The 13753-nt window shown below is 40.2% G+C and overlaps 1 protein-coding gene across 8 annotated transcripts in view; it reads left to right on the top strand.

The window, feature by feature from the left end:
- DMGDH (dimethylglycine dehydrogenase) overlaps nucleotides 1-13753 on the top strand; it is a 55644-nt gene that overhangs the window by 15442 nt on the left and 26449 nt on the right. For all 8 annotated transcript variants that reach the window (XR_004961648.1, XM_036279082.1, XM_036279083.1 and 5 more), the window contains 3 exons: nucleotides 1629-1827; nucleotides 12101-12270; nucleotides 12647-12800. Coding sequence is in view for 7 of the 8 variants with exons in the window: in XM_036279082.1 (XP_036134975.1) it covers nucleotides 1629-1827; nucleotides 12101-12270; nucleotides 12647-12800 (523 nt within the window). In the remaining variant the exon portion in view is untranslated. The remainder of the gene's footprint in view (nucleotides 1-1628; nucleotides 1828-12100; nucleotides 12271-12646; nucleotides 12801-13753) is intronic.

Here is a 13753-nt window from a genome sequence, read left to right as displayed (position 1 = left end):
AGGGGTTTGAGGTTAGCTCTGTTTTTTCATCCCTTTGAATGATCACAGCAGGGAATAAGGAAAGAGGGAAGAGGCCATTGGTGGTAGAGAAGCTGAAGAAATGTGCTCCCCACTCGGTACTTCTTACCCACCCACACCCACCTCCTGCATCCCCGCTCTTTCCTCACTTCCCCTCCTGCTGGGTCCAGTTTCCAGATTTGGATAGAGCTGCTATTGTGCTTGGACAGTTGGAACCATGACAGATATCAGAGACAGGACATCCAGCCCGCTAAGAATAAAAGCCGTGGAGTCCAGCTCCGAGCAGGCTGGGTTAGGACTGCACGCTGAAGCCCACCTACTGTGTAAGCAGGGAAGGAAAGGGCTCAGGCCTCTGTGCTAAAGCAGGAGGTACGATAGTTTCTCTTTCCAGTTCTCTAAGGGAAAAGGACCTGCTTTTGTTTTTCATGAAACATTTCTACAGTGTCGAAAGATTGGGTCAACTAAGAAGGTTGCTCAGGTTTTATTAAAACTATGAAAGAGGCTAAAATGTCATAGGAACACTGAATTATTATAAGGGATATAAAGAAGTGGAGGAATTTATACTTTGTAGAATTATACTTGGATTAGCTACTTGAGACAGCGACTGATCTTTCCTGCCTAGTCCTCAAAAAGCACCTGTGCCCAGGTGATCACTAGACCACCTTCAACAGAAGCTGGGCCAGTTACCTGAGGGCTTTTGTTTTGCTGAGTGGGCTGTGCACATTTGGGCTTGAGCAGAATAACTCCTGACCCCAGAGGAAGGCTGATCTGCTGCCTGAGAGCCTCCTTCTTTGCTCTGTCCCCTGCTGGCTGCTCTCCTCCAAGTAAATGTTGAACAAATATTTAAATAATCGCAGTTGGAGAGAAAGCGAGGCTGTTGGCTGGCTCTGAGCACCCAATGTCCTGGTCCAGTCCTCCTGATCTACAGGTCTCAGTGCCACTGACCCAACGTGCAGCCCAGGGAGGAACAAGAGGAAGCTGGCTGGCAGTTGCATGGGAAAATCATCAGTATCGGTGGAAATGTCCTTTAGAAGGTCATCTGTGGCCCTGCCTTCATTCCCAGCACCTTATAGACTGAGAAGATGACTATACTCTAAGCCCTTGGATATGTATGGGAGGGGGCCTCCATGCCACTCCTTCCCTGCTGAGAGTCCATCATCTCAGATCCTAGAGTAGTTTTCCACTTAGCCCCAGTCCTGACATGTAGTAAACTCCCATTTGCCCTCACCGGGGTGGATGAAGCAGATTTTATGACTCATGGAAGGATAAAAACATCTCTCTTAACAAACCAAATAGCTGCCGTTTGGTTTTCAAAATTGTGATTGGATTAAATGCCAAGAACTGTTAACATGTATACATTTGAATTTTCTATTAATTAGAAAAAAGTTAACGTTCATGATTTTGTTATAAGAAATAAGATTATTGTTCTCAGTCATATCATGGGTATTCATCTGGTGATAGTGAATCTCAAGGCAGACTTAACAAAGGAAAGAGGAAGCACTGTCCTAACAGGCCACCTTGAAGGGAAAGTGGATTCAGAGACTTAGATCCCTTCAGAATACTGGTCAGTGCAGCCGTGGCATCCTGGTCTCCGTGGCATGTCCTTTCAGGCTTTGGAAAGGAGCTCTTCGAGTCTGATCTGGACCGGATCATGGAACACGTCGAAGCTGCCATGGACATGGTCCCAGTCTTGAAAAAGGCTGACATCATCAACATCGTCAATGGTCCTATCACCTATTCTCCCGACATTCTGCCTATGGTGGGTCCCCATCAGGGCATCAGAAACTACTGGGTGGCTGTAGGCTTTGGGTAAGTATCTCCATATAAGTCAACATTCATCATAGAGTCAAGTATTTTAGATGTCTTGACCCATAATCTCAGGCCAACAATGGAAAATAGGAAAGGGGTAGAGTTTTTCTCTTCCGTGACCAGTGACATGGGAGTAATAAAAAATTTCAATCTTAAAACCTCGACTGTATCATGGTTTCATCACTTTGTGAAGATTTGCACAAAGAGCAATGATTTCCTGGAACTTTGTCTTTGCATATTCCCTGCCATTTCCATTATTTGTCGCTTTTCATGCTGTGTATGTTCAAATAGGTCAGTTTGCCCCAATTTCACAAGGATGTTCCTAATAACACAATGTGACAAACATAATTTAAGAAATGAAATGTATAATATATATGATGCTATTTTCACCACAATTCATGTTTGTCCAACATGATTTGTTTTTTTTTTAAATGATTCCTTGGGTTGCTTACTATTTATGATTTCATCATCCATTTGATGTTTCACCTCTAACACTTGTGTCATTAATTTGATGAATATTAATGTCAAACTCCATTTACTATCATATCACAAATTCTAATATTCTGTTTCTTTTCCATTTTATTTGGCCATTTACTCAACTAATATTTAATGGTTTCTGGTGCTGGGTCCTGGGCTACAGCTGAGAACAAGGCAGCGCGATCTGCCCAGAGGTGCAAGGCTGGTTGGGTTCTGTCCGCCACCAGTGGAGGGGCTGGGTCCTGCACTAAGGAAGCAGCAGTGAGGACCGAGAGTAGGATGTACAGTTATTTAGATTTGGTGACTAATTGCATTAGGTCTTGGGGGAGAGATAAAAATAGCAAATGAAGGCAACCTTTCTAACTTGACCCCTGGTTGGATGCTGGGGACCATGGGGAGAGAACCAGGAAAATAAAGGGTGTCATCTTTGTCCACTGAAGCACAAAGTTTTTAATTTTGATGAAGTCCAGAATGTGTAATTTTTTAAAAATTAAATTTATTGGAGGAACATTGATTTATAACATTATATAAATTTAAGAGGTAAGACTTTATAATATGACATTGTATACTCTACTGTGTGCTTACCACCCAAAGTCTAGTCTCTTTCCGTCCTCATATATTTGATCCCCTTTACCCTCTTAGTCCTCCTCATTGCCCTCCCCTTCTGGTAAACACCACACGGTTATGGGTAATTGTGAGTTTCTTTGTCTGTTTGTTGCCTTTTGTTTTATATCCCATATATGAGTGAAATTGTATGGTTCTTATCTAGAGGTTCCCTAAAAATTAAGAATAAAGCTACCATACATATGACCCAGCAATCTTTCTGGGTGTCTACCTGGAGAATTTAAAGACACTTATTTGTAAAGATACACACACACACACACACACACACACACCTGTGTTTAATGCAGCATTATTCACAATAGCTAAGATATTGCAGCATTATATAATATGATGGAATGCTCACATTGGCTATCCCCTCAGCTCTTATCAGTGATCCATTCCATGGTTCTGAAGGCCACTGGGTCCCATATCTGGTTGAGCACCAGAATCACCTCATGGGAATGTTTGAAAACAGAACCTCCATTTTATGATTGGTCACTTGCTTGTGTTTCATTCTCCTTTTTATGTTAGCTATGAAATTCCTATTATTTGTCTCTAGAATCCTGAAAGATGTGTTGAATTGGAAAACTAACAAGTAAACAGATTCCCGGACACCCCTCCTATTGATTCTGACTCAGAAGTCTGGAGAGGGGCCAGGAATCCTTATTGTGATTATTTTGTTGTCTGTTACTCTGGTGTCCATAGCATAGGTATTTGTAAACTGTCTATTTACCTCATCACAGATTACCTCAGAGGAAGCTGTTTTACTTTGGTTTGGTCACAATCCAATACCTTTTTCTGCTTCTGGGTGACTAATAAATGACCCTCCAAAATGTTTAATGAGTTGTGTTGAGTTGAATCGAATTTCCTTGGCTTAGAACACATTATGGCAGCAACTTTAAAGAGGGGGAAAGTGCTTTAAAGATGTAACATCTGACAGTTTAACAAAGTTATAAAAAGAAGACATAAACACTCAAAAACATAGCAGCTGGGCTTTGAGAAGAAATGGGTTCTGCAGGTTAATGCTTGAGATGGAAGGAGAACTCTCCTCATCAAGTTCCCTTCCACTGCACACATTACTTCCTTGTGAAAATCTTACCAACAGGGCACGGGCATCCTCAGTTAGCTACACGAGGGCCCAATGGCCACCGTGTAGTGCTTGCCTGCCCTGTGCTTTTAAATGCCAAGCCAATCAATTCTTCAATACCATAAAGAAAATGAGAGCATAAAGCTCAGAACAGTTACACAATTTGCCTAAGGTCACACAGCTAGTAGTGGCAGAACAAAAATCATAGCCAGATCTTATTCTATGCTTTTATACTTTTACCTTCTAAATCAGGTCTCTCAATAGAAGTTTCATGACAGTTGTGTGGTATTTTACATATAAATCGTTAGTGGTTAGAGAGTGGAAGTTTGTAAAAGATTGACTTTTATTTTTTTTACATTTTATTTATTTTTATTTCTTCAAATTTTATTTATTTATTGTATTTTATTTTTGTTACAGATGTTTCTCCTTTTTCACCCCATTGACACACTCCTCCCCATCCTCCCCACCCTGTCCCCGGCTTTGTTGTCCATGTTCATTGGTTATGCATACATGAATATAAATTCTGTGGTTTATCTCTTCCCACCCCCCACCATCCCCTCTTCTGAGGGTTGTCAGTCTGTACCCTACTTCTTTGTTTCTGGGTCTACCCTATTCCTCAGTCTGTTATATTCATTATATTCCATATATAAGTGAGATCATGTAGTATTTGTCTTTTTCTGCTTGGCTTGTTTCACTTAGGATAATACTTTCCAGGTCCCTCCATGTCGTCTCAAAGGATAAGAGATCTTTCTTTCTTACCGCTGCATAGTACTCCATTGTGTATATGTATCACTGCTTTTTTATTCATTCGTCTACTCATGGACACTTGGGCTGTTTCCAGATCTTAGCTATGGTAAATAGTGCTGCTATGAACATGGGGGTACATATATTCTTTCTGATTGGTGTTTCAGGCTTCTTAGGGTATATTCTTAGAAGCGGGATCATTGGGTCAAGTGCAAGTTCAATTTTTAATTTTTTGAGGTAAGACCATATTGTTTTCCATCGTGGCTGCACCAGTCAGCATTCCCACCAGCAGTGCACTAGAGTCCCCTTTTCTCCACACCTTCGCCAACACTTGTTGTTTGATGATTTGTTGATGGCGGCCATTCTGACAGGTGTGAGGTGATACCTCATAGTTGTTTTAATTTGCATCTCTCTGATGATTAGTGATGTTGAGCATTTCTTCATATGTCTCTTGGCCATTTTTATGTCCTGTTTGGAGAGGTGTCTATTCAGCTTCGATGCCCATTTTTAAATTGGGTTCTTTGTCTTCTTTTTGTTGAGTTGTACGAGTACTCTATATATTTTGGAAATGAACCCCTTATCTGATGTATCATTGGCTATTATGCTCTCCCATACAGTGGGTTGCCTTTCAGTTTTAATGGTTGTTCCTTTGCTGTGCAGAAGCTTTTTAGTTTGATGTAGTCCCAAGTATTCATTTTGTCCTTTGTTTCTGTTGCCTTAGGTGATGTATCCGTGAAAATTCTGCTCCATATGATGTCCGAAATTTTGTTGCCTACATTTTCTTCTAGGATTTTTATGGATTCACGGGTCACATTTAAGTCTTTTATCCATTTTGAGTTTATTTTTGTGTATAGTGTATGTTGATGGTCTAGTTTCATATTTTTGCATGTAGCTGTCCAGTTTTCCCAACACCATTTATTAAAGAGGCTGTCTTTACTCCACTGTATGCTCTGCCACCTTGGTCAAATATTAAATGAGCATATTGCCTTGGGTCCATTTCTGGGTTCTCTATTCTGTTCCACTGGTCTATATGCCTGTTCTTGTGCCACTACCAGGCTGTTTTGATTACAGTCGCTTTGTAGTATAACCTGATATCTGGTATTGTGATCCCACCTACTTTGTCCTTCTTTTTCAAAATTGCTGTGGCTATTCGGAGTCTTTTTTGGTTCCATATAAACTTTTAAAGTATTTGTTCTAGTTCTGTGAAGTATGTCATTGGTATTTTGATGGGGATTGCATTGAATCTATAGATTGCTTTAGGTAGTATGGACATTTTAATGATGTTAATTCTTCCAATCCATGAACAAGGTATGTGCTTCCACTTTTTAATGTCTTCCTCTGTTTCTTTTTTCAATGTCCTGTTGGTTTCTGCAAATAGGTCCTTTACTTCTTTGGTTAAGTTTATTCTTAGGTATCTTAATTTTTTTGCCATGATGGTAACTGGGATTGTTTTTTCAGTTTCTCTTTCTGTGAGTTCATCACTGGTGTATAAGAATGCCATCAATTTCTTGATGTTAATTTTGTATCCTGCTACTTTGCCAAATTCATTTATTAAGTCTAGTAGATTTTTGATGGAGTCTAGGGTTTTCTATGTATAATATCATGTCATCTGCAAATAATGACAGTTTCACTTCCTTCTTTCCAATTTGGATCCCTTTTATTTTTTCTTCCTGTCTGATTGCTGTGGCAAAGACTTCCAGTACTATGTTAAATGAGAGTGGCGAAAGTGGACATCCCTGTCTTGTTCCTGTTCTTAAGGGACATGTTTTTAGTTTCTGCCCATTGAGTATGATGTTGGCTGTAGGTCTTTCATATATGGTCTTTATTCTGTCTAGATATGATCCCTCTATTCCCACATTGCTGAGCATTTTTATCAGAAATGGATGCTGGATTTTGTTGAATGCTTTTTCAGCATCTATTGATATGATCATGTGGTTTTTATTCTTCATTTTGTTTAAGTTGTGTATCACATTTATTGATTTGTGAATATTGTACCAGCCTTGCATCCCTGGGATGAATCCCACTTGGTCATGGTGAATAATTTTTTTTGATGTATTGCTGGATCCGATTTGCTAATATTTTGTTCAGGTATTTGGCGTCTATGTTCATCAGGGATATTGGCCTGTCGTTTTCTTTCTTTGTAGTGTGTTTTTCTGGTTTTGGAATTAGAATTATGCTGGCCTCATAGAACAAGTTTGGAAGTCTTCCTTCTTCTAAATTTTTTGAAATAGTTTGAGGAGAATGTGTGTTAGTTATTTTTTGAATGTTCAGTAAAACTCCCCCAGGAAGCCATCTAGGCCTGGGGTTTTGTTTGCTGGGAGAGTCTTGATTACCTTTTCAATTTCCTTAGTTGTTATTGGTCTGTTCAACTTTTCTATCTCTTCCTAGTCCAGTTTTGGGAGACTGTGTGTTTCTAGGAATTTGTCCATTTCGCCTAGACTGTCAAATTTGTTGCCATATAGTTGTTCATAGTAGCTGTTAACGATCTTTTGTATTTCCGTGGTGTTGGTTGTTACTTCTCCTCTTTCATTTCTTATTTTGTGCTTTTGGGTTCTCTCTCTTTGTTTCTTGGTGAGTCTAGCTGAGGGTCCATCAATCTTGTTTATCTTTTTGAAAAACCAGCTCTTTGTTTCATTGATCCTTTGAATTTTTTTTTTTTTTTTTTTTGGTCTCTATGTCATTTATTTCTGCTCTGATCTTTACTATTTCCTTCTTTCTACTTGCTCTGGGGTTTTCTTTTTGTTTGCCTTCTAATTTTTTAAGTGGTGAGGTTAGACAGCCAATTAGAAACTTTTCTTGTTTCTTGAGGTAGGCCTGTAGTGCTATGAACTTACCTCTCAGAACTGCTTTTGCTGCATCCCATAGATTTTGTGTTGTGTGTTCATTTTCATTGGTTTCCAGGAAGTTTTTAATTTCTTCCTTGATCTCCTCGATAACCCATTCATTGTTTAATAACATGCTATTTAGCCTCCATGTTTCAAATGTCTTGCTTGTTTTTGTTGCAATTGATTTCCAGTTTCATGCCATTATGATCTGAGAAGATGCTTGATATGATTTCAGTCTTCTTGAACTTGTAGAGATTTAGTTTGTGTCCTATCATGTGGTCTATCTTTGAGAATAACCCATGTGCATTTGAGAAGAATGTGAATTTTGTAGTTTTGGGGTGTAATTTTCTGTAGATATTTATTAAATTCATTTGGTCTAGAGCTTCATTTAGAGTCTCTGTTTCCTTGTTAATATTTTGTCTAGAGGATCTATCCAGTGGTGTCAACAGGGTGTTGAAGTCCCCTGCTATGATTGTATTGCTGTCGATTTCTCCTTTGAAGTCCTTTAGAAGATTTTTAATATATTTTGGTGCCCCTATATTGGGTGCATATATGTTTATCAAGGTTATATCTTCCTGTTGGATAGATCCTTTCAATATTATGTAGTGGCCTTCTTTGTCTCTAGTTAGGGTCTTCATTTTGAAATCTATTTTATCAGATATGAGTATTGCTACCCCAGCTTTTTTTTCCTTTCTGTTTGCTTGGAAATTTTTTTTCCATCCCTTCACTTTCAATCTATGTGAGTTTGTTGTGAGGTGGGTCTCTTGTAAACAACATATAGATGAGTCATGCTTTCTTATCCAGTCAGCTACTCTGTGTCTTTTTATCGGAGCATTCAGTCCATTTACATTTAAGGTGATTATTGATATGTACTTATTTATTGCCATTTTTGTTTAGTTTGGTTATATTTTTCTTCCTATTTTTCCTGCTAATTACAGCAGTCCTTTTAACATTTCTTGCAGTGCTGGTTTGGTGCTAATGTATTCCCTTAGCTTTTTTGTCTGGGAAGCTCTTTATTTGACCTTCTATTTTGAATGACAGCCTTGCTGGGTAGAGTAGTCTTGGATTCATATCCTTGTTTTTCATGACCTTGATTACTTCATGCCATTCCCTTCTGGCCTGTAGTATTTCTTGTGAGAAGTCAGCTGAGAGCCTTATGGGGTTCCCTTTGTAGGTAACCTGTTGCTTATCTCTTGCTGCTTTTAGGATTCTCTCTTTGTCTTTAATTTGTGGCATTTTAATTACTGTGTGTCTTGGTGTGGGCCTGTTTGGGTTCTTCTTACTTTGGACTCTCTGTGTTTCTTGAACTTGAATGACTTCTTCCTTCACCAAATTAGGGAAGTTTTCTGTCACTATTTCTTTGAATATATTCTCCAACCCTTGCTCATTTTCTTCTTCTTCGAGGACTCCTATGATGCAAATATTATTATGTTTCCAGTTGTCCCACAGTTCTCTTAAGCTTCCTTCCTGTTTTTTATTCTTTTTTCCTTTTGGTTTTCTGATTTGTTGAATTTTTCTACCCTGTCTTCTAATTCGCTGATCCGATCCTCAGCTTCCTCTGCTCTGCTCTTTAGACCTTCCTATGTGTTCTTTATTTCTGATATGTCACTCTTGATCTCTTCCTAATGGTTTTTAATTTCCATTTGGTTTATTTTCAACATCTCTATGTCCTTAACTCATGCTCTTGAGCTTCCTTAAGATCATGGCTCTGAATTCTCGCTCTGTTAACTTGCCTAAGTGCTCCACATTGATATCATCTTCTGTGGAGGTCTCTTGTTCTTTCATTTGGCTTTTGTTTCTGTGTTTCACCATTTTGACTATCACAGTGTGCTTTGGAGCCTGCCAAGTTTTCCCTGTGAGTATTGGTGTTCTACTGTTTGTGGCTCCCTCTCCTGGGTTTAGATGAGCGAGGGAGGACCCACGTTAAACACCACTGTCAAGTCTTACTTTCCTGGTTAGAGTTGCTAGCCCAGGAATGGTACTGTTATCCTCTAGCTTTTTGCCCGGAGGCTAGCAGTCCAGGTTACTTGAAGAGTTTTGTGTTGTCAGTTGATTGAAAAACTCCCTCAGGTGCTCAACGTAAGGGGATTTCCGGAGGGTGGGGCAGATGCTGATTGTTAATGAGCCTCAATTTGCATTTCAATGGCCCACAGGGTGGGGTTGAATCTCCGAGGGAAAGGCTGCTGCCTCTCCCTAGAGCCCTGGGAAGGAGCAAGATGGCCACCATCCTGCGTGGCCGCAACTCAGCAAAAGCTCTGAGCCCCCTCCAAATCCCGAGTGTCCCCACACAGTTCCAGTCCAGTGTGCCCTCCCTCTGCCATAGCCCAAAGTGAGTGACTGTGGCTATTTTAGCCTCTGTCCTGGCTCTGCGCTGTGGAGCTCCTTGGAAGTGTTACCCAAGGGCGCTGCTCCCAGCTAAGGTTGCTGCTGTCTGTGGGCTCCCAGCCCCCGTCTCGCGCCTTCGCAATCCTACCAGGATTGAGTCAGTGTCCCTGGTTATATGGTCCTCATAAGCTGCTTTTCTGTTGCTTTTTCCCATCGATTTTTCTGTGTTTTAGTTGTAATTCCAGTTTGGTCCTGGGAGACGGTCTGTGTAGCTTCCATTCATTCCTCTGCCATTTTCAAAAAATCAAAGATTGACTTTTAAAAGAGAAATTATCTCTGGCCGGTTTGGCTCACAGGTTAGAGTGTGGGCCCGCAGAGTGGAGAGTCCTAGGTTCGGTTCCCACTAAGGGCACATACCTGCGTTGCAGTTTGTCCCTGGCCCTGGTTGGAGTCGTATGGGTGGCAACCACTCAATGTGTCTCTCTCACCTCGATGTTTCTCTCTCTCTCTTCCTCCCACTCTCCCTCCTGCTCTATCTGAATATAAATGCAGAAAAATGTCCTCAGGTGAGGATAAAAATAAATAAATAAAAAAGAAATTAGATTTGATTCAGGATTATCCCCAAATAATAGCACTCTACCCTGCATGTTTGGTCTTGGACATGACTGAAAGGGAAAGAATATGATGGTGGAGCAAAGAGGCCAGAGGAAACCAAAGCACAACCCTGCTATGCTCAAGGAGTCTGCCAAGGATGTGAATTCCCTCAGGTGTGCCTTGGCCGAAAAAAGAGGTCAATGCAGTAACATGGAGTGTACACTGGGGTCAGATGACTGAATTTGTGTACTGAATCTGCTCTTCATTGCTGTGTGACCTTACTTAACCCCTGTGTGCGTGTTGGTTTTCTCACTGGCAAAATAGAGTTGCTAAAGAATTAATCATCTGGTACACGTTAACCGAGAACAGTGCCTGGAAAATGGTAAGCACTTTCAATAAATGTTAGGAAAACTTTATACACTTTCAAGTCTTGTAAACAGTATCTCTAGCTCTCAAAAATGGCAACTATTATATTTCATACATGGACCTGGTTAAGTGAATAAGCATTTTAAGAATATATTTCCTAATTATTTTAAGCACATATTTAATACTTTTTCTTGCTTCATTGAAACCTAGTGAGATTGTTTGTGGATAATTTGGATGACCTGTGTTTCTTCTTTAAACTATCAAGAGAAGTATCAATTGCTGCTTTTTTATTCTGCTTGAGAAATAGCCTTATAACAAATTTAGGCATTCACTTTTATAAAGCAGCAAGACTGATACCTTGTGGGAAAAGTTAGGTAACATTTCCAGTCTTTGCTAAGGTCCTCCCAAGAACCTGTGATTCTGGCTGTTCTGTTGCTGTGATTTAGGGCACTGGCATTTCTTGCATTTAGACATCTGCTTGTGTAGCTCCTTTTCTTGGTCATCTCCCCATAACTCCCTGCTCATCCAATTCCTCAGAAGCCTCTCTTAAACCACAGATAAACTCATGGGAAAGTCCTTCATTAGACAAGACTGAGTGGGTAGAACAGCACGTAGCCAACGTTAAATTATGATCCCTTCACATATATCACATTGTTTGCCATAATCATGTTCTTGGTTTTAAAGCATCTTCATATGGGAATAGAATACTAGCCCATGTTCTGAACCAGGTGACCCACTAGTGACAAAATACAGGGCCAGTATTCCTTCTGCCTCCTATCCACAAGCTCCAGGGTGTATGCCTCTTGTCTGAATGCTTCTAAGACAATGGTCCAATTATCTTGCAAAGAACTAAATTTGTCCAAGAAGAGATGAGCATACCACTCCACAGTTTACCTATTTCTCCTGCAAATTTTCTATTAGGATAATCACAGCTGAGGAGGGCTGAGAAGGTGTCAGCTACATCTTTCTGTTGCTTCCTTCACCCATTTTCCTAAAGTGAGCATCCTTACTAGCTAAGAATTGCATGTATGCATCTCTTGAAAATGTAGAAACAAACTATGTATGAAGTCAGGCACATTTAATTTGGATGCCTAAATATGTTTTCTTTTTGAGGAAAAGATGATAGCATAAAGATTATGTGTTCTGAATAGCACAGAATACCCTTTGAAGGCCCTGTAAAATATTTGGACATATTTTGTTGTTCTAAAATAGCATGTGTTAGTAACATTGTATTTATCTCTGTATTTGAAAGATACGGTATAATCCACGCTGGCGGGGTGGGGAAATATCTCAGTGACTGGATCCTTCACGGAGAACCTCCTTTTGACCTGATAGAATTGGATCCCAATCGCTATGGCAAATGGACAACCACTCAATACACTGAGGCCAAAGCAAGAGAGTCATATGGATTCAACAATATTGGTAAAATGCAAATTTATTGTTTCTACAGAATGTGTACAGATGTGCAGCCCCTCTAACTCTAGATGCTTTTTATTCTTGCATTTGGGGGGGAGGAGGATTCTAAAGAGCCTTGTGCCTTGAAGATGCAACGAGAAATCTCTATTAATGTATATATTTTATGTGTGGAATGCACCAGTGATTTTCAGTTTTCAGTTTATTTTCACTTTTTGATAATCAGTATAAAAATGACAGCTTTGAGTTTGTTTGTTTGTTACATCAATGTAATATATGTATATGCTTCTGGATTTTAAGTACCATTTTCCATTTTGTGAATCCCTTCAAAGTATTTGATAGCCTTGGTCATATGCTATTTAGAGTACTGGGTTTCCTTTTTCAGTTGGGTACCCTAAAGAAGAACGGTTTGCTGGGAGGCCGACTCAGCGAGTCAGTGGGCTTTATAAAACCCTGGAGGCTAAATGTTCCATGGGGTTCCATGCAGGCTGGGAACAGCCACACTGGTTCTACAAACTGGGCCAAGATACTGGGTACAGGTGAGTAAATGACTCAGCCTGCCCGTGGCTCTGACTGCAGAATGCAGTTTCAGAGGTGCAGTGGAGGGACATCAGTGCCCTTCCCCCTCCCACCCTATCCCTCTACCCCATTCCTGCGGAATTTAATTTCTGGCAGTGGAGGCATCAGTCCACCCCGCATGACGCTGACCCACGTCTAGGACCCATTTGGCCTGGGGTCCTACACCAGCCCTGCTGAAGCCACCACTGGGCATTTTGCAGGAGCTCAGAGGAACCTTCTCACTCCATGCAAACCCCCATGTGCCTTCAGTTGGCTTCTAAAGTTGTGCCCAGGTTGATTGCCTGGTTGAATCACATTGTATAGAAACAGTATGGAAAAATGGGTCTTCTATTTATCAAGGAATAGCTCAAAGCAACTGTTTCCTAGTGTGTGTACACTGAGTCATGCTAATTATATGCACTGTTGATAAATTAGGGGAGAGCATCTTTTACTTAGCATTTGAGGTTAAGCTAAAACACAAAGACTGTCACTAAAACAATTCTCTGAATTCCTCTAACGTTGTTGCCATTGTTTTACTTGGATTACGTGCCATTGTTATACTTGGGATTGATTATATTTTTTTTTTTTCTCACGAGAATTCATAAACCGAGAGAAAACAAATACAAATCTAGGAATTAAGTTATCTTTTTAAATCTGTTTCATTGCTTATTTAAACAGGTTTTGCTGTCTACTTCAAGACCAGGTCTAAATGGTGCAGAGTGCAGTGGAGAGCCAGTTGTTGATCAATGGACTGGGCTCCCAGGCTGCCACCCTAGAGTATCTGGGGACAAAATATTGGTTTGGTTTTTCCTAAATGACTTAGATAAATGCCAGATCTATTCTTCATCTTGTGCTGTTTGGATCTGGCCTGCTTCCTCTACTATTTTAATAATTAAACAACTGAAAATTCATTTTGCAGACTTAGCAGCCTGCC

The sequence above is a fragment of the Molossus molossus genome, unplaced genomic scaffold, assembly GCF_014108415.1.
Source record: "Molossus molossus isolate mMolMol1 unplaced genomic scaffold, mMolMol1.p scaffold_m16_p_3, whole genome shotgun sequence".
In the NCBI taxonomy this organism is placed as follows: domain Eukaryota; kingdom Metazoa; phylum Chordata; class Mammalia; order Chiroptera; family Molossidae; genus Molossus; species Molossus molossus.
Note: the sequence above shows the minus strand (reverse complement) of the source record. Positions and strands in the feature narration are given on the sequence as shown.